The sequence below is a fragment of the Calidris pugnax genome, unplaced genomic scaffold, assembly GCF_001431845.1.
Source record: "Calidris pugnax isolate Ruff unplaced genomic scaffold, ASM143184v1 scaffold25, whole genome shotgun sequence".
NCBI classification, from domain to species: Eukaryota; Metazoa; Chordata; class Aves; order Charadriiformes; family Scolopacidae; genus Calidris; species Calidris pugnax.
In genome coordinates this window covers 422,248-442,945 of record NW_015090805.1, presented here as the reverse complement: position 1 = coordinate 442,945, position 20,698 = coordinate 422,248, and the positions used below count along the sequence as shown (strand labels likewise).

Below are 20,698 nucleotides of genomic sequence, written 5' to 3'. Positions count from 1 at the left end.
CCCCCCCCCCCCGGCCGGCCGCCCGCCCGCATTCCGGGGCCCGTCCCTCACCTGCTGGTCTAGACTGAGGGCATTTTCCACCGCCACATGACTCATAACGAGAGATCGTCTCGGGGTGTCCCGCTCCGCCTCGAGAAATTCAGATTCGCCGGGCTGTGGGCCTGCGCCGCTGCTGCTGCTGCCGCTCGTCCACCGCGAATCACTTTCCTGACTGAGCCCCCCCCGCCTCGGCCCCGGCCTTTATATAGGCCCCGCCCCCCAGTCCCAGCGGCGCGCGCTGACTTCAGCGCGCACGCTTACCGCCCCTGCCCGCGCGCTCCCTTCCCCCCTCCCTCTCCTCCTCTTGCTCGGAGCTATCGCGAGAGAAACCGAACGGTGCCGAGCCGGCTGGGGAGGACTATCGCGAGACCTTCGCCGGCCTCCCCAGCTCAGCCCGCGATGAAGGGCGCTCCGGAGGAGGAGGTGTCGCGAGACTTGTGGCGCCGGCCTCGCCGCGCGGCAGCCGCTCAGTCTCCCGGGCGATACCGCGAGGTTTCCCCCCGCGGCGGCACCCCGTTCCGAGGGGGCAACGGCCACGAGGTCTCGCCACACACCGCCCTCGCCTTTTGTTCGACGTGCTCGCGAGAGCGCCCCGGCGCGCGCGCGCGGAGCCGAGATGTCTCTAGAAGCAGTCGGATTGGAGGTCACGTGGCCCGCCCGGCCGGCGCCCGCCGCCATCTTGTGCGCTTCCCCCGGCGCAGTGGCGTAGGTTCTAATGGAGGCACGGCGAGCCCGCGGCGCGGGGTCCCAGCCTGGCGAGGGAAGAAGGAGCGGGCGCGTAGTGGCGCGCTGTGGGTGCCCGCCCGGCCTGAGCGTCACCTAGAGTGGGAGCCGGGACTGTAGTCAGCGGGGGAGGGGCTGGTGGTGCTACTTCACCCACAAAAGCACCGGCCCCCTGCTCTGCCCCACAGGCGTCCCCACACGGTGCCTTTGCACGGCAGGACCTTGGCTCCTTCCCTTTACAGGCCCCACTGTGCATCCTGGCATTAGTTTGTGCATGGTTCCTGAGAGGTTCCATCACATCGCCCTTGCCTAGACAGCCCCTCTTGCCCACTGTGGACCATCACAGCTCAGCTGCTCTTCAGCACAGGTACATTAACCTGCATCTCTGGCTGTGCCTACAGGGCTATTAAGTGATCCACTATGCCCTGCTGGCCAATGGACCAGCCCACTGTGAACCACTCACCCCAACTCGGTGGTGGTCAGCACTAGTTATCACAAATATTCATAGTCTTCACAAAAAAACTTCTTTAGCCATCTATTGAGATGCCAGAGGTAACCCCTATTTTCCTTGTAGTGACAGTTTTACCAAGTTATCCCACTGTACCTACAACAAGCCCCACCTTAGGCTCATTAGGACTCATGTTTACTGTTAGCCCATAAAATGCCAGTCAAACAAGCATTAAGCTTCCTGGTACTTTTCAAAGCAGAGAAACACCCTCCATACCCTTCCATCACATCACTTCCCACTGACACACAAAATACTAGAGCCATTTCCTCAAATTTGGGTCAGTAAAAGTAGTGACAAACACGCTCACAGGACCAGGATACCTCTGAGGCTATTAAGTCACAAAGAAGAAGAGTTGAGGTTTGGTTGCTCTTGACCCACACATAGCAATTATTCCTCCATTTCCTTCCTCCTTGGGCTCCTGCCTCTTCCAACAAGAAAGCGTAAGGAGGAGTCATACTCCAGAAGGATGGCTAGATTCACTGTAGGATTTAAAAGCAAGATGCAACTTTTCTACAGTAGTCACGCATAAAAACCACCTATCTTTACCTAAGTTTTCCTGAACACAGAGTTCTTTCACATAGCTGCCTTTAAAATTGGGGCTCTAGAGCCAAAGTCCTTCCATTCCAGAAATTATGCCCAACAAGATTTAAACACCCATGAACAAATCCCTAAAGGAGCTACATGTGCTCCTTCTCACAAACAAACCAGCCAGTTCTGTACAGGACAGTGTCTGGCCTTAAACAAAACATTTACCATTCCTCTGCTTTGGCCTTCCATAATGCTTCTTTGGCTAGCTACAGCTCCAGAGCTAAAGGTTTATACTTGTACTTCTTGGCCAGGTGCACCTATTTATAACACTTAAATGCTTGCAGGTGTGCTCACCACGCCTACCTGACAGTTAGGGGGTAAAAAAAAAAAAAGATTCTATATTTTTAAAAAAGCTGTTACTGGATTCGGGCTGAAATTTGGGGGTTTTGGAAAGCAAATTTCAAATAAATCTTTTCGTTCCTTCTTAAAACTTTGCAGACAATTCTATACTGTGAACAATCCTGCAATGTTTACACCCCTACAACATCTGCAATGCTTTTGTAAACAAATGCATTGTTTGATATAATTCATATGCCCTAGAAAATGACATTAATTAGTCCTGCATCACTGTACAGGTTTTAGAAGTATCAACAGTAATTTAATTCCTGGTCCTGCAGTCAGGAAAGCAGGTGGGCCCCCTTGCCTCCGTGCCAGGTTAGTAGGGAGCCTATGGGTGTCATACTGTGTCCCTCTGGCAGTGTGCTTCTACACAGTCCACCTAAGGCAGGGCAAATTAGAAGGTTGGAGCCTTCTGCTACAGGCAGGCAAGCGCTCCCATTGCTTAGGGAAGTTCAGTTCTCACTTTGTTATTAAGTTAACATCTGCATTGGGCAGGACTATGTACTCTCAGTTTCACTTTTTATTCTCCTGCAACTGACTCAGAGACAATTTGCTGGAGGAAGTTGAGCAGCTAATGAGTACTTGAGTTAAGCATTAAGCAAACGCAGGAGTCCTCACAAACCCTGCTCGCTGTTAAATTCAGTAAGTTTTTGCTGACAGACTCAAACAAAACTGCTTAAAACCTGACACTGCTAGGGTGCTTGGACACTTGGTTCTTAAATCCTAGCAGGATTCCCGAATTTGCTATTCTCTCACCTGCAGAGCCTCATTTAGTAGGTGTTCTGAAAGGCTACACTGTTAGCCTCAAAATAGCTAGAGATACAGCTTTCTGAGTATTGAGATCATTGCTGAACATTAGGAAAGCAGTATCCCCAATTGCCACCGAGCAGTGTGGGTAGTAAAGTCAACACTGTTTATGAAGTTGTAGCTGCCTTTTAGAATATTTTTACCCAGAGCTGACAGATGCTGGCCTTGTGTCCACCAGCTTCCTTATCTGTTTTGAGACTACCAGCAGGTCATGATGGTGCTAGACATCTTAACAAGCAGATTTCCCATCTTACAGAACTGTGGGCTTACTTCTAAGGGAAGGAGGTATTTTATTAATGGTAAGGCAACTCAGACTTAGGCTCTGAAGTCCAGAGCATGATAAAAAGCAAATCCTATCATGGATATAACTCTCAGGTTGCAGCACTGAAAACTTGTTTTTTCTTCTACAGTGATAGCTATGAGACCAAGACCATGTACTGTATTTTTGTGAGTCTTTCATATTTCAAGCTGGTAGGGCAATAAAAAATATTAAGTTATAAGGTCGAGAGAGGTGATTCTACTCCTCGGCTCTGGTGAGACCCCACCTGGAGTACTGTGTACAGCTCTGGAGTCCTCAGCACAGGAAGGACATAGACCTGTTGGAACAGGTCCAGAGGAGGGCCACGAAGATGATCAGAGGGATGGAACACCCCTGCTATGAGGACAGGCTGAGGGAGTTGGGGTCGTTCAGCCTGGAGAAGAGAAGGCTCCAGGAAGACCTTATAGCATCCTTCCAGTATATAAAAGGGGCCTACAGGAGACATGGGGAGGGACTCTATCAGGGAGGGGAGCAACAGGACAAGGCGGTACAGTTTTAAATGGAAAGAGGGGAGATTTAGGTTAGATATGAGGAAGAAATTCTTTACAGGTGGCCCAGGGAAGTTGTGGATGCCCCGTCCCTGGAGGTGTTCAAGGCCAGGCTGGATGGGGCTTTGAGCAACCTGCTCTAGTGGGAGGTGTCCCTGCCCAGGGCAGGGGGGTTGGAACTAGATCATCTTTAAGGTCCCTTCCAACCCAAACCATTCTATGATTCTATAACTAATGTTGTCCACAAATTAGCAAAGGGACTGAGAAACAGTCTTATTCAACTGTGTATCTCTTGAGTAATATCAGAGATCTGTCTTTAACAGCATAATTTTTAAATGCTGCATCTGATCATTTCCCAAACTTCTGGGTAGATTTTTAGGCCTCAAAAGGCAGAGTATTACTGACTTGGAGGAATAACATAAAAAGAAGAACCACATGCAACCATTGAGAGTGTTACTGAAGCCTTCACTACCAACTCTTCATTTCACTGCATCAGCAGCTACAAAACTCTTTGGACCAAAGGATAAGTTTTAAAGTAATGTATGTAAAAAGCCATTTATGTGGCAGAAGAAAGTGAAAAAGCATTTTTAAAGCTGGCACCCTTCCTTTAACTTCAAAACAAAGCCAGGCCTGTTGCATTGGATGGCCTTCCCAGGTTCCTCACATTTGGGAGGCTGTCGTTCTTCAGACAGTTCTCTCAGCAGCAGTACTGGTGTATGCAGTTCCCAGCACTTGCCATTTGTTCCTGTCCTCAGGGTGTCCCCTTGGCTGTCCCAGTACAGCTGTTAAGTGATGCCAGCTCGTGCAGTGAATGAAGGAACTGATCTGAGTTTAAAATAACCCTGTCTGGTCATAGGGGTAGAAAAAATAACACCTGTGTAAGTCACCTCTCTGCCCAGAGAAATGCCTATGGGATATTGGTTTGTAGTCTATTAGTTTTTTCAATTTAGTGAGTATTTCCCATCATACCTGCCTTAACTCAGTGTGCATGGCAAAGCCAGTACACTTAATTCAAGCATTTCTTTTCACTGGCATTGCCAGTTTATGGAATCCCTATCTCACTCTGCAATCCCAGCTCATTTCAGCCTTTCAAATAAACCAGTGGGGAGAGGCTGTTATTCTTCACCCGGATCAGTCCTTCAGTCTGGTTGGGGTGGCTACTACATAAACGCCTGTGGCCAGTCCAACAAGAGCAAGGGTAGCTAACCCCAGGCAGGGAAGATGGGGACCTGGACCTGCTGCAGCCAGCACTGCTGCAGAAGAAGCCTGTGTGGACCTGCAGCCACCTTCTCCAGGTAGGCAGGGGCAGAACAGGAGAGCACAGGATGTGCACCTGCATTTTCTCATGGAGGAAATGCACTGGGGTGGTTATTGCACAAACCACAGGACTCAGAGGCGAAACAGTGGTTGTCAATGGGGAATCTCAGGGAAATCTGGGCAGTTTTCTGTTGGCTGTAGAATTACATTAGGTATTTTAGCCAAAATGTGCACACTTGGTTTTCTGGTTTGGGTCCTTTTGTCTGTTTTGATGCAAAATCTTACTCTAAGGAAGAAAGGAAGTTGATAATAATAATAATAAAAATATGATTGTTAAACTGTGCCTGGACAGCATCTGAAAGAATATTTACAACATCTTCCGCTATACTGCAACACTGTTCTTTCATTGCCTTTGCTGAGTACACCGCTACCCTGAGTCTTAGACAGGATGTTATGCCTTTAACTTACGCGAAGAATCGAAAAGCAATCTGATTAAGAGCTCCTCTGATTTTTGGCTAGATCTTGCTGGCTCCCCTTCCCTTGTCTCTCCAGCTACCAGACTGGTGATACAATGTACATAATTGATTGGGGAGGCCTTAATGAAGAGCAGTTTCATGATGATTCTCTGAAGAGATGCCTGGAGTGTGTTTGAAAACTTCAAAGGCATTCACATCTTGCCCTGAAAAGCCACAAAAGACTGTTTACAGAGAACAGAGACTTTACAGAAAGGAGAGACAGAAAAGTTTTACAAGCTAGGACTCTAGAATAGAGATACCCAGAGAGGATCTGGCCTTTTCAAACATATGCTAGTCCTTATCTGAAGCAGCACTCAAGGCTCTTCTTCTTTTCTGTAATAGTTTAGTGACAAGATCAAGTAGACACAGGCTTTTGTGGGAACTGAGGAAGTACAAGCATACTTTTGTCCTTATTTCTTCCGTTACGCTAGGATCAGACATGGGAAAGAATGAGCCCATGAATTTCACACAGTTTTTTTCTCCATCACCATATTGAACTCTTCCCCAGGGCGTTGCTCTGAGAAGAGGTCCTTGCAGCTTAGGCCAGCAGGAGATACTTCTTGAGCTGGGGTCAGGGCCCAGGAGCTGGTGACCTGAGTGCTGCCCAATGCTAGCTGGTAGTACTCCATGTTAAGTGAGAGAGGGATTTTGAAGTATTAAATATTGTTACTGAGAGGCAGCACTAACTGAATGCTCCAGTTTGTGCACTGTTAGAACTATGTTGGGCTTTTTCTGTGGCTCAGAGTTGACGGAATGGAAGGGAGGGTGTTTTTTGACTAAAATGGCACAGGTTGTTGTCCCGAGTGGAAGAATGGAAAGATAGCAGTTATATGAACATTGAAAAGTTCTAAGTTGGGCTCTGTTTTTTGTATCCCTAGATTCCTTGCTAGCTTGGATTTTAAAAACCTTAATCATTTTTATGCCTCTGCATTCAGATTTCTCCATTATACCCACTGGACTCCAAACTACATTGCCTCCCTCTCTCACTCCTCAAGTATACACACTGCTTTGTCTTCCCAAATGCTGTTTTACATGTTCCAATTAGATTAAGGGCTTGCCTGCACAGGAAAGTTGCACTACTATTAATTTGCAGTTTGCTTTAAAGAAATTATGTTAAACCTGGGCAAAAGGCCAAGTGGATACCCTGGTATTCCTTTGCAGGAATACAAATGGCTTATTTCAGGTTAGATCAGGTCAATTAGGAACAGGAAGAACTTGCAAAGCAATAAATGTTCCTACACGAGAACAGAGAGAGTCCAGCAGCTTCTTCTGCAGATTGTGTCCTCCAAATGGGAAGAAAAGTTGTGGGCATGGCCTTGACCTCAGCAGGAGCCACAGTCTGCTGGACAGAGGTAACGTACCACCAGTCAGCCAGTCCCACCAAAGCACCAGGCTCTGCCACCATTAAGGTCTGGCACGTGCTGTGGAGTAGGTGGTTTCACACTGCAGCAACTGCCTTCTTCCTACCCAAGGCAGCCTGGTCTGCAGCACGGATAGAACAGGAATAGGGACTCCACGTAGCCTCTGTGCAAGGTGTCAGCTCCCACTGCATTCCTACAGGTATTGTAGTCCTTTGCCAAAAAGCTGTAGTATGATCTTGCTCAATAGCAAAAAGTTGTGCATATCTGTCTGCTGCCCCTCTTTGAAAACTGCATGAATGCCTGGCATTAACTGTATTGGTTTACAAGAAGATTGCCATTTTATGAGTGTGCCTTTCTCTTGTAGGCAAGCCCAAAGTGACAGAAGGTGACAACAAGGGAGACCTATAGCAGCAAGAAGAAATTAAGGAGGCACATCCATAAATCTTGGATGCTGTGCATTCTCATTGTGAACTGGTTTGAACTGGTAAGCTAGTAATTGCCTAAATCCAAATAAGCAAGATGGCTCCTATATTAAGCAGTATAAGTATTATACTTTGAAGAAGGCACTAATGCTTCTCACTTTGGTTTCTGTAAACCTTTTCTCTTCCAATTTCCATCTCTAAATACCAAATGTAACTTTAGACCTAATGTCACATTAGGGGTTTCCCCCACCTGCCCAGGACACCATGTCAGCCCCCACCAGGGCCATCAGCCCCTGCTCCAGCGATGCCACAGCAGGGCCAATCTCCAGCTCTTCATGGTCCTGCCTTGCCAAGCCATGTCCCCCTCTGTGAGCTGGGCCCACCCACAGGCCTGTGATGTGGCCCAGCCTTGTCTGTCCCTGCGCTGGGGAGATGCCCAGTGTCTGCGGTTGGGGCTGCCCTGGAACTCCGGGCTGCTCCTGGCTGTGGAATGGGGTGGTCCTGGGCTGGCAAGCCCTGCCCTGATGCCTTCAAGAGCCCTCACAGTCCCAGCCCCCAGCCTGAAGTGAGCTACTGCCCTTGCTGTGCCCTGCCAGGAACTAAAAGACCTATTCATGAAGCCTGAGGGATAAATGAATCAAATCCAATACTGGTCTTCAGGAGAAAAGGAGAAGGCGGCCCACCTTCCAAGTTCCTTATTGTTGCTGTTGAGTATTCATTAGCCAGTGAAGGATCTCCAGCAACCAAAAGGGAATGGAAGCACTGTAATTACTCCTAATACAAAGGTTTAGATTTGTGTGAATGGAGAAGGAGTGGAAAGGCCTGGGTGTGGAGGCATCAACAGGAGCGCTCAGCAAGGGAAGGGCTCTTTTGAATGGCTTGCATTAATGACATCCAGATTAGCAGGTCATCAAGACCGCAGGGCACCTACCTGCTGTTTCACAAGACACTCAGATCTGGAGACAAGGAGGTTAGTCTTTAGTTAGCACTGCCAGATCCAAAAAGATACACGAAGATATCCAAATGCTGTGCATGGTCACCACCCCAAGAATAACCCAGGAGACGTGAGGAGGACTCGATAGCTGGCATCCCTTGTTCTTCATCACAACAGATCCCGGACCTATTATCTGGGCACAATCTTCATGATGGGTGGATTTTGGATGGATGGCCTGAACATGCTGACCTGGTGCCTCGTGGCTGTGCTTGTGAGTGTGAGACTGCGAGAGTGGCTGAGTGAAAACTGTTTTGTTTCAGTTTTTAATTTAAATAAAATCACTTTCTTCTCAAGGTGTCCCATTGCATCCCCCATGTCCCTCCTGGATGTTTTCTACATTGTTGATACAGTGTCGCAACAGTACTTCCTACAGAAAAACAAGGAGCAGTAAATAGGAGCACCCAGCTGCATAATCTTTCAGTCATATCTCTTGTGATGGCAGAAGAGAAAGAACCATTAAAAACATTATGTCAGGAGAAAAGAGTCTTTTTTCTAGATGGGTTCTTCAAAGACCACCCTGTCCTTTTTGCTGGCTTGGGTCAGCAGTGCAACTCACACAGCTGGAGCTCTGGTCCACACCGTTGTAAGGTTAGCTCAGGCTTCAGCTGGCACGTTACAACCTTTCCACTTAGCAAATCACGCAAGGTAAAGGAGTTTTGAGACATCTAGTCCACCACACTGCCTGAAGACTAAACGTATCCATCCACTCTGGACGGATGCTTACTGGATTGGATCTCCACCAACTGCATCCCCATACTGGGGGAGGGCTCCCAACCCCGGTACCAACTGGCCTCTCCTAAGAGGCAGGGTAGCAGGGTGCTGTCATGCCAGCACAGCCACTGCTCCTCAGCTGTGAGCCAGGAACCCTTGCTTCATGCTGAGACTGAAAAGCTGCTTAGCAAGCCAAGGGCTCCCAGCTCCTTTCAGACGCCCACGGCGCGGTGGAGCTGTAACCCTCCCACCCCTTTCAGAGGCAGCCAGCTCGGTGCCTGCAGGGAAGCAGGAGCTGCTGCTGCCTCTCCATGAGACAGCAGCTCCTGTTGACTTCCCCTTTGTAGAAAAGACGGGACAATGCTGCTGTTCAGCTCCAAGAAGTGGCTGCACGGCTTGTTGTTGCATGCCACCTCACTTTGGAGTAACTTCAGTCTCCTTGTACTACAAGCTCATCTCCTTTTAGCCTATTCATAGTAAACAGGAAAAGTAGTTTATTTCCTTCCTCTTTGCAGTTACTTTTTATATGTTTGTGTACTGTTATTTTGCCTCTCCTCAGACTTTGCTTCTTGAGACTAAATTGTTTTCTATTGTGCCTTACAGTTAATATCTTCTGGACTTCCAGTAGAGCAACAGTTTAACATTTAAATGAATATAGTGTATTTGAAATGAGCTGGACTAACAGGCATGAAAAACGTTCACTTCTGTCGTCACAGATTAGATACCACAGTGGTAGGTGTAGTGAGAACTCCATACCTAACTTGTCATCTGGAACATCTCTAGAGGCAAGAACATAATGTAGTGATGAAATTTATCTACGTGGTTCAGATTTCCTCTTTAATCAATAGCCTCTAGGCTGTTCCAGCCTGCTAGGATTCATTTGTGCCAGATGTGGTAGTGTTGTTGTGATACAGACAAAACGCTGCAATAGCAATGAACAGCGTTAACCAACTCATTTCACATAAATGACCTGCCTTGTGGAGACAGAGCATTCAGGCAGGGTTCATCTAATCAGCTGTAGATGGCTACATGGAAGGCTCTCCAGCCAAGCTATTCACCTCAGGCCCCTATTACAGCCGCAGCAGAGAAAAAGACACTCTGAGGTCATGAATCATCTCATCCTAATGTAGATATTTAAAACAGATCAGATAAGACATACCTTTAAAGTGCCTATGGGGCAACAGGCTCAGATGTAGAGATAGACACTAGATATCTAAAATTAGGGTGAACTGAATCTCATCAGTGGAGTTCATTAAACTGGTGACGCACAGGTCAAAGGCTTTGCTTCCTGTGGTGAATTCTCAGAGCACACCTTCTGCCTTTTTGAATTTACAGCCACCTCAAAACAGCCAGATGTTTTGACTGCTGAGAGGCATATGAGGGTCTTCCACCAAACAGCTGAATCTTCTTACTGATTTCAAAATAAAAAAATATATTTCCTTCTTTTTTTTTTTGTTTAGTATTTAAATAACCATTTTTCAGAACAGGAATAGTTGCATTTTCACTTCTGCTCATGCCAGCATACGGAGTTAGTGCTTGGATTAGGAAGCACTGATGTCCATCATGGCTAAAATAACATTATTCTGCAGAGAGGGATTTTAGGCTGGATTCATCTGATACAGTTGAACTCTAAAGATTTATCTTTCAGAATCCTCAGAAAATGTGTAGTTCAAAACAATATTTTTTACTACCATAGACTTTTCTCCCTTAGTTAATATTAGTTAATAGTTTCTAATCAAGGAAAAAGGTTCTCTTGAAAGCACATCTCCTGACCCACTTCAGTGCAAACGCATACATAACCACTTGTTTGTTTGTACTTCTACAGGTGTTGGTGCTGTGCAGATATGGGCTGTGGTTAAAGTTTCATAATGGAAAATCTGACAGGCAGTTAACTAATCCATGAGTCATATTTCGTAATAGCCTAAAGGTCTCTGATGTTCGACCTTCATTTGATACCCTTGCCATTGGGGAGTTATACATAACCCATCTGAAGAACATTCTTTATATAGATGACTGCATGCTGGCCTTTTATACCTGCAAGAACAGGCATTGCATTTAGTGAACCAGGGGAGTCTTCTGTCTCTGTTTCCACCCCTCTCTGTGAGTATATTTGCAGGACTGCAGAGGTCCACCACAGGAAACTCACCTGATGAAGGAAAACAGTGGAAATCTCTCTGCTCAGTTTCAGTCCTCTGTAGGGTCTAGCTGAGAGGTAAGGAGAGGGGTGGGGAGCTGGTTCTGGCCTCCATTCACCCTAGCCCTTCTGAAGGGATTTCTCATCAGTACAGCTCCAGTAACAAAAGTAGCAGTGGAACTACCAGTACTAACAGAGCTCTGCTGATTTTACCTCTGTGGCTCACTTCTCTAACAGAGCTCTGCTGATTTTACCTCTGTGTGGCTCACTTTAAGGCAGGCCAGACAGATACAGAACGAGACATCCTTTTGTCAGACCATCCCAAATGGGAGTGGGATTGAGCCAGCATTAGCAATGCTAAGGTGTTTATAGGAAGACTTAATGTGGAGAGGGCTCCTCTAGAGAATCTCCCCCTTATTTTCTAGCCAAAGGGTGAAAAAGCAACATGTTGCTTATTAGGGTACCATAAGATTGCTGTCTTTCGGGACTTCTCAAGTCCTCCCTCAAAGGCAGTGAAGGATGTTGGCATTGCTGCTGTTCCCAAAGCTAAAATAAGGCAGACACGTGACTTCAGTAACTGCATGTGAAGTTTACATACTGTGACTCATCGTAATAAAGAAACCTAAACAAAATCCCAGTGTGTCATTAAAGCTGGAATATGTTTTCCATACTAAATTCTTTTAGGTTTGATTTGGGTTTTTTACAGGAAAATATCTCAGGGATATTAACTCTTTGCCGTTGCAGGATAGAAAGTTCTGGCCTTCATGAACAGACCCAGTATAAAACACAGCAGAAGGTTGGCTTGTTTTCTGAAACAGTCTGAGAGAACAACTTTTATGGCAGTGTCATATGCTAGATAACAATGAGAGCACCTGGGAAGAAAAATGGAAAGAGGAACGGAGAGGAGAAGAGTCGTATCCCATTCTTTAACTTAGGCTGTCCTTTTAAGAAACTCTTAACTATTTTAGAATTGTGTCTTAAGATATCAGCAGGCCCCACGAGTGATGTATGCGTGGTGTGTGAGTGGCCTGCTGTATATGGAAAACTGCCCAGTGAGGGTCTGGCACAGTGGGAGGGGGAACACACCCAGCCTCTCCGTAGGCACCAGTGAAGAGGTTAGTCATCCTGCTGAGTCAACAGGAGACACAGGCACCTCCAAAGGGTGCTTCTGCCTACTTGTGGTCTAACGTTAGGCAGCTAAAGTTAGGTGGTATGAGACTATAATGATAGGCTCATATGCCTTCTCATCTGTGCATGAAATTAATCTTGCATGGGTGATCTGGATTACCAGATCCAAATCTCTTCATCTGGAGTAAAGCTGGTGTTGGACTGAGCAGGGACTCTCAGTAGCTGTTTTTTAGGGCTCTCCTTGCAGCTCTTCTCAAGCAAATGCAGAAGGTGAGAAAAGGCCAAACAAAGGTCCCAGCAGGATTCATGGTCATGCAAATCTAGCACCAGAAGCGGGGCAGCAGTGTTTGATTTCTGACAAGGAAGTTGCTAAAAAGGGGCTGGGAGAAGGGAGAGGATTACACAGCAGATGTGTCTGCCTCTTGGTCAGCAGTTCCATCCCTTCACCCACTTCTCACAACAGGAACTGATTCTTGGGTGACATTGTAATGTTGTGAATTCTCACTTACCAGGACATGGTAGTAGTTAATGCTCCTTATTCACACAGGTCTAGCTGTACAAGTTTCTGACCAGCCAGTCACAAATTTCCAGGCATCTAGACTCTGTTCCAACAAACAGCAAGAGTTAGGGGTTTTCCGTCTTTGCTAATAGCTTTTCAAGAAGTCATCACCAAAAGTTGGATAAATATGCAGTTATCCTTGTCACACTCCAGGCAAAATGACAATACAGCTAGAATCAGAAAGTCAGGGTTTTTTTTTTCTGATGTGGTACTAATTATATGGCTAGTATTGAGATATACCTGGCAGAAGCAGTGTAGTTAAAACACTAGCAGCTTTGGCTTTAGAGGACTTTTCATCCTATTCAACTGCTACCTTGTTCCATCATCTCAGGCTACAATCTTGTAGTGTCATCCTTATGGAAAGACTTTTGTTGCTATCATTTAGGGTATAACAGCTCTTGTCTGGGTATCTGAGGGACTCCTCTCCCGGTTTGACCTGCAGTACCCACTGAAGTCAGTGTACTATCTCCAGCAACTCATTCTGGCATTGAATCATATTATTCATAACAAACTTTTGTTTTAAAGTTCCAAGACAGACAAACTGTATTGTACGACTGTTCCACAACATGCTGCACTCTTGCTTAGGCTAAATGTTTGTATTTTAAAAAAATATTTTTCTTTTTTAAAAGTCTTTTTAATATCAGACGAGAATTTACATTCTGTCTGTCTTTCCTCTTTTTATTGCAGTATTGGCTGTAATTAAACATTAAATTATAGAGCTATCATTACCTGACATTTTTCTCTCTTTTTCAAACAATTCCTGGAACTGAAAAAGTAATAAAAGAAGATACACCTTTTTGGTTCTTTGTTTAGCTCCCCTGGCTTATTTTCAGTTTTGACAGTGCTTTTCAGGCTCTCAGTTTCACTGCTTCTTCCCTATTTTCTGGTTCTCTGAGCCTGTGTGGAGCCTTTGATGCTGCAACAGGGCGAGGTAAAGCACTGAAAAAAAAGGTAAAGTACTGTGACAAAAGGACAGGCATCCCCCCTGGGATTCATGTACTGAAACATCTTTAAAATTCTTCTGAAAAATTGACTGGTTGGGAGTTGACAGTATCCTTTTAAGAACAGTTTATGTTAAGAAATCCTGGTTAGTCTTATGAGCAAGTTTTGGCTGAGCACAAGTGCTAATGACTTTTTTGAAATGAAAAACATTTCTAAAGACAAAAATAGCTAGTACTGAAATCTCTCACAGTCATTATTTACAATTTCTGTGTGATCCCTTGTCCAGAATAATAAGTTCTTGCTGTGTCAGCAGAACTTACAATTTTGTGGGTTTGTCTTTAATGCTATAATTAAAACCAGGATGATTTTCATGGGCCCAGAATAATTTGTAATTCTTGTGAGAGCTCTGTCTTTTAAGTGGCTGTACGTAAGATATAATCTTCACTGGCCTAAGCATGCAGACACATTTTTTTATACTTACTGATGTTTTCTTCAAGGAATCGTATACCTTTGGAGTTATTTCAACCTGATATGTTTAGGTAAAAGTATGATTTTCCCAGCCTTTCTCAAGATTTTGTAATGTGTTTAAGTTACCTTTAAGTAAAACACTCCTCCTTTTTCTTCTGCCAGTATGCCTCCAAATAGCTTGTCTCTTTTAGTCCTTCTATAAGAGTTAAAGACATGCCCTGTAAAAGTCCTTTCGTACTGTCTTTCTTTCAGCATATTTTCCATTTTACTGTCCAGCCACTCACAACACAGGCTGGGGACCCTGCAGTGACTCCTTTGCATTCCCAGAGCTGAGCAGTCTGAAGACAAAAACCTTCTTGTTCTTCTTAAATATGGGATCTTTATGTAGTGTAACCCCCAAAATCAGGTCTCCTACTAGTTCTCCGTATTTGTTGGAGGACTTCCTTATCATGCAACAAAAAGACGATTCTGGCACCACTCATACACCCAACAGGGCAGAAAATACATTATAGCAATAGTCAGTAAGGGGTAGTTATATAGGGAAGGGTAGAGAGTTAGATCCTCAAATGCAAATGTTTTCTTATTGGAACACATAGCTATTTTTGAAGTCTGAAGTTTCATTAACATGGTTCCTCCATAGATAACTTGTGCTTTTAACTTGTCCTTAAATGTTTTTGTTCTTTTATCCAGGGAGTATTTCATGTAAGGTGTTTGAGTCTTGAACCTGCTTGTGCCTGGCAGTATTAATAACCCGGGGCAGAGAATGTTTATATAGTACCAAGCACCATGACAGCACTTGGTAAATAATGAAATAAATCACAGGCTTTGTTTCTGTTTAAATACTGTGTTTGCCCTCTGTGGATACAGATCTTCTGGATCCTGCTCAACAACCTCATTTGGGTGAAACTGGATAACATGCCAATTTTATTCCAGCTCCTTCAACATATGCCACCAGTACAGACAACGCACTGGCTAACAAAGAACTCTGAGTCCCCCATCTAAAACTTTAAGAGACAAACAAAGTCCCTGGAAACTGCACTAAGAATGTCCGCCAGGATTCTTAATTTTTGTACAAATACACAATTAAGGTAGAAAAGGAAAGAAGCAAATACATCCAAATCAACAATAACAGCCACACAGGAAGCATTAGGATTCAAATTCACTGGCCCATTCATTCCAGACTTCTAGGTGGGTCCTGAAAATACCAAGGCTGGGAAGTGACTCTGGCTGCTACAGAGGGGATGCCCAAGCATATGAGAGCCAACATAGAATTAGAGATGTGAAGAAACCCCACACTAGTTAGCTGTTTTAAAGCACTGAGCAGAGAGAAATTGGGAGGACAAGAGTTACTGCATTCTATGGACTTGGCCTTCCAGACCCGCTGGCAGGTGCAGAAGTCGGGGGTGGCACATGCCATAGGCAGGAGATCTGTGTTTCTCTTCAGAAGAGCCTGAAAGCTTTTCAGGAATCCCAGCACTGAAGATACATCTTAGAGAAATCACACTGCGGTTGACTGTGCCTAGCTCGCATATGTTTTCAATAGAAACCTTGAAAATCATTTCAAGGTTGAGGCGTATATATGTTAAACTTTGGGTATAAGCTGAAGAACAAATAGAGCCATGCTAAATCGGTTCCTTGTCCAGCCTGACAAAATACTCAAGTTGCCACCTAATCCCAAGTGATCTCTTTAAAAACAGCAGTATCCATGTGATCTCCTGCCACCAAATCAGTCTTAAATTTGTGGGTGAGGTTACTACATTTCCAGTCTGATTTAATCTCTTTTCCATCAGGAATTGGCAAAGCTGAGAAATACTTTATGGCTGAATTCAGCATATTTTATGTGTGTGTGATATCCGTACTTTTCTATTTTAAGCATAATACATAAGTAAAGATAATCCCTATAAATGTGTAAACTCATCATACATTTATTATGGAATAATAATACTTCTATTGATCAAAAGATTTGTAACATTTGTCCATAACTTCATTACTGCAAAGTGAGCTGTACTAAGGAGCTTTGAGCGGACCAGAAGACAGGAAAGGACAAAAGTCAACTCCAACAACCAGCGAATGAGGAGTTAAGGTATTACAAACTGAAGCCTCTGCAAAAAAACAGACTAAAATGCAGAGTTAAAAACCTCTGCCAATTCTGGAACAGAAACTAAAGTCTGCTTCCACCACCAGGAAGCAATAGCAGCCAGGGGAAAATGGCAACGGGTCAAGAAACAGAGGGGTGAGAGACAATAAAAAGACCACCAGAATGAAAGGGGAATTTGCTGTGTTAGGTGTCATCAAATGAAGGCTGCATGCCCTGTGAGTCTTGATAGTCCCTCATAAAGTATTAGGTCCAGCAGATAATTTCTTGGTCAGAATTATGCAGGGGGCCACGCTAGACCATCTAGATGGTTTAGGACTGCAGGTGGGGTTTCAGCACTGTCTGCTGCCTGCTTTATGGCAGCAGTTGTAGCAGTACTGAATGGATGAGTGAGTAGCAGCGTGTTGGCAGCAGCGCCGTGGTTGTAGAGAGGTACACGTGTATCTTGATGGTTCAAACATGCCCCGTGTCACCAGCGAATCGAATTCTGCCGTTTGTGTTAACAGCAGGGGCAACACAAGTGTGCCTGCTTGCCATGGGGGTGGTAGTTGTGGGGGGCACAGAAATGGGGATTTGAAGGTTCTGCCCGAAGAGAAATCTCAGCGGGAAGGAAAAAGGGAGATACCGTTCTGCATGTCTGGGCTAGTGTGAATTCATCAGGCTCCGTGTTTGAGTGGGAGCCAGGTGCAGCCTACAAGTAACTCCTGTTTGCTGTGCCTGACCTAGATCCAAGTGGTGCTTTGTCAGGTTCTGTCCAACACGGGTTCTGATTCCCTACCGTGTAGCAACGCTGCCGGGGACTGGGTGTTAGCACTGGAAACCTGATGATTCACACACAGAAGTATGAAGGCTATATTGCGGCAACAGGGAGGAAGCGGGGACATGTAGCCTTACTGTGTATTTTGCTGGTGCTCAGAGGTTTCAGTGTGTGTTAAAAGAATTCTTATTTGGGAAGTTTCAAAGGATTAAATATAGACCATCTTCACGTGCTAGATGGCAGTGAGGCTTCGCAAGCAACGCACTTCTCTGCTAACAATGCTTCTGGGGATATAACGTCTTGTTTGTTTATTAATTGAAGTCATTTTTCAGGACTGACACCTATCAGAGCCCAGCCGTGCACCTCCACTGCCTCCCATTCCTTGGCAACAGTCTGCCCAGTGAGAACACACAGCCAGCACAAGTCCTCCAGCTGCTCCAGAATCCTTCCTCTTCTTCAGCCTCACTGCTTTTGGGGAACGCAGGAGTGTTACGCAAGGGGTCTTAGAGTGGAAAGATAAGCATCTGCTATTTGAACCTCTGCCTTAAACTACCACGTTGCCATCAACAAGTATGTTTCCAGTAGCAAGGAGCCAGGACCTGTACTCAATAGGAAGGCTGCCAGCTCTTCTGTGATACTCGCCTCTCACTGGGGGATGAGCAAAGTCCCCCCAGTATGATATCTGTGTAAACACTGCATCCCGCTCCCCCCTGGTGCTGATGATGGGGTTGAACAGAGCAAATGCACTCTCTCCACGGGTGATGCCAAGGTCCTTTTCTCAGCAGAAGAACAGCAGCAGGTAAGCTTGGTGTTGAAGGTGGAGGGGGTGATGGTAGCATCAGTGAGTGATAGGAAAACAACAGGCAACTGAAATTGCTGCAGCGTAAGTCCATTAGGGCCCAAACCCTGGCATGTGAGCTCTTTCCAGGCAGTGAAGGCATAAATTGTCTTTACCATTTCGAAGATCCATGTTTAAAACCTAAGCAAACAAACAATTAAATAAAAAATAATCAGTAATGAAATGGAAAAGAAAATCCACAAGCCAAAAAAGGGGTGCCAACGCGTAGCAGGGAAGGGAGAAAAGCAACTTTTGCTCAAATTAGATGATGAATGCATAAAGTTGTTAAGAAGCAGTGGTTTTGCTGCAGCAAGACACTCCCACGTCGAGCCGAGGAGTGGAGGTGAACCACAATGAACTCAGTGCACGTTCCCTCTCACACTCTTAGCACCAAGTGTGGTACCATGTACACACAGTTAGCCCAGCTCACACACCCCAAGTGCATGCGTCGCCACAGTGCAGTGGTTACAAACATCACTCAAAGGAGAACAAGGAAATAGGCATAAAGCAACTTTTTTGGAGGAAGGAGGAGAGGGGGGGAGGAGGAGGAGGTGGCTGTAACTTGACGAGCCCAGCTCAGATGACATATCAACATTGCTCTACTCCCTCGCTTCCAGGAGATATCAAGACAACATGACAGATTTGAAATTTTAGAGAACATAGAATACTCTAAACCAAGGAGCAGTCTCCAGCTTTCACTAGGACAGTACTGCTGTCCTGCTGTGGGATCACTGGGGCCCTCAGTGCACCAATAGCCCTGAGTCACCCCGAGGAGACTGATCTGGTACCTCCACCCTGGCACCCACTGCCCTGGGAGCACCATGCCCAGGTCTGCAGGGTGGAGGTGAGGGCACTGCTTGCCCTGGGGCCACCCGGAGTTCCCACCTCATCCCGCCACATGGAGCAGCCCCGCTCCTGCTGAGCCCTAACATACACCTAAGAGTAAAACCAAAACCAGCTAAAAAGCATAGGCTCTATTTATGAATGCTGCTGTGCTTGCAAAGCAAAATTAAAATTAGGGCTATTGTAGGATGACAGATGTGGAATAATAAGCCAAAACCAAGTTTTGAAAGAAGGAAACTAAAGGCATTCTTTATTTCCCTTCTGAAAAGGAAGTACCTGAATCAAGATCTCAGTGTGCAATGTCACAGGCACAGAGGCTGTACAAAATCTTGAGATATTTAACCACTTTTGTGTGTTCCTGCGGGGAGGGAAATGACAGATTAGTTTTCCTGTGGAGGATTCATTAGTATTCTGTCGTTGGCGAGTCTGTATTTTTAGCTTAGTGAGCTCAAGATGTATTGTGGTTTAGGCTTCAGAAGTTACCAACTCTGGTTAATGAATTAAAAGAAAAAAAATGAGCACGTTAGGAACTGTAGAGCGATTTTCCAAGATCTTTTATGAACCGTCCTCCCCGCTTTGCTGGTTAGCATTAAGCGCTTATTAACTCCATTTCAGGAAGGTGGTGATTAAACTGGGTCAAATGGAAGTGATTAGGTTGGATTATCCCTGTCATGGAAAAATTCACCGGAAGATCGAAGAGGGATCCCACACACGCAGATCCCAGCAAGTTCTGCTGGAAGGTATATGATTTTGCTTTTCCCCCTGCAAAAGAGCTTTGGCCCACCCAGGGTCCCTCTAGGTGCCTCAGACTCACTTTGGGTTGAATTCTTTTCATCTTGGAAGTTCCTCAGGGCTGGCAAGGAAAGCAGTTGCCCCAGCATCGTTCCCACTTGTGTGGCCCACTCCAGGTCTACGTGTGCTGGATTTTGAAAGTATCCCTGAAGACACCTTTCCTCAAGGGTCTTTAATGGAAAAACCTCTCCATTCATTTCTGGTGCTAAAAGTGACTAAGGAGCTGTTCAGTAGACAAAGAAGAGTAATACCACATTTGCTGGGAGGGCAAACTCTGGAAGGCCACCGAGAGGGCCTTGAGACTGAGCTGAGATTCGGTAGGGCACAAGGTGCTGTGGATGTGCACAAACACATCTGCAAGCCTGTGCAGCAAGGCCAGATTCAGCAGCGTGACCCTCAAACTTGCTGTGTGCTAGCAACAGGCTCCTGAGAGCCCGGATCAGGTGGAAGGCCCTGGAGACCCAGATATGGTGCTTTAAATCAGCCCCATATGGGCACCTAAACCTACCCAGGTAACCCATGTATGATTGGCACAGTGGTCCTGAGTTCTGGTCTAAAGCTCAGAGTAGATACATAGCCAAGCAAGCCTCTCGCTCAGCACAGCCCCAGTTTAAGGCCACCCTCCATTGTGTGATCCTGCCACAGAGAAGCAAATATTTTGGGACTGTCACGATTACTAAGAGATAAGCAGTATTTTGTTGCGGGGACTGGTACACAGAGTTTCCTGTTGGCCGGCACCCAAGGGGCTGCTTCCTCCTGGTAACGTCTCCGAGTGCTTCCCTGTGAGCTTGGCTCTGATTTCTCTGATTTCTCTGAGATTTTCAGCAGACACCATGTCACCGACCCCTCTGTCATAACCCCTCACCTCTGGTGCCGTCAGAGAAGTGCCCTGGGGAAACGGGCCTGAGACGGGTGTATGTATAGGAGCATGTGTGTGTGCGTGCGCCTGTGCACACAGCTGTGTTTGTTTTGTGTTGCATATAGAAGAAAAGAGGATTATTTATGTTCTAATCGTGATGTGTTCCCCAAGCAAAATATTTTCTGCTCTGATTTATGGCTCTCTTTAGGCCT

At 45.8% G+C, this 20,698-nt stretch overlaps 1 protein-coding gene across 2 annotated transcripts in view; it reads right to left on the bottom strand.

Moving 5' to 3' along the window:
- Positions 1–233, bottom strand: part of DDX3X (DEAD (Asp-Glu-Ala-Asp) box helicase 3, X-linked) — an 18,617-nt gene extending 18,384 nt beyond the window's left edge. For both annotated transcript variants that reach the window (XM_014938072.1, XM_014938073.1), the window contains exon 1: positions 52–233. In XM_014938072.1, coding sequence (XP_014793558.1) covers positions 52–96 — 45 coding nt within the window. In that variant the 5' untranslated portion in view covers positions 97–233. The remainder of the gene's footprint in view (positions 1–51) is intronic.
- Positions 234–20,698: the final 20,465 nt, after the last annotated feature.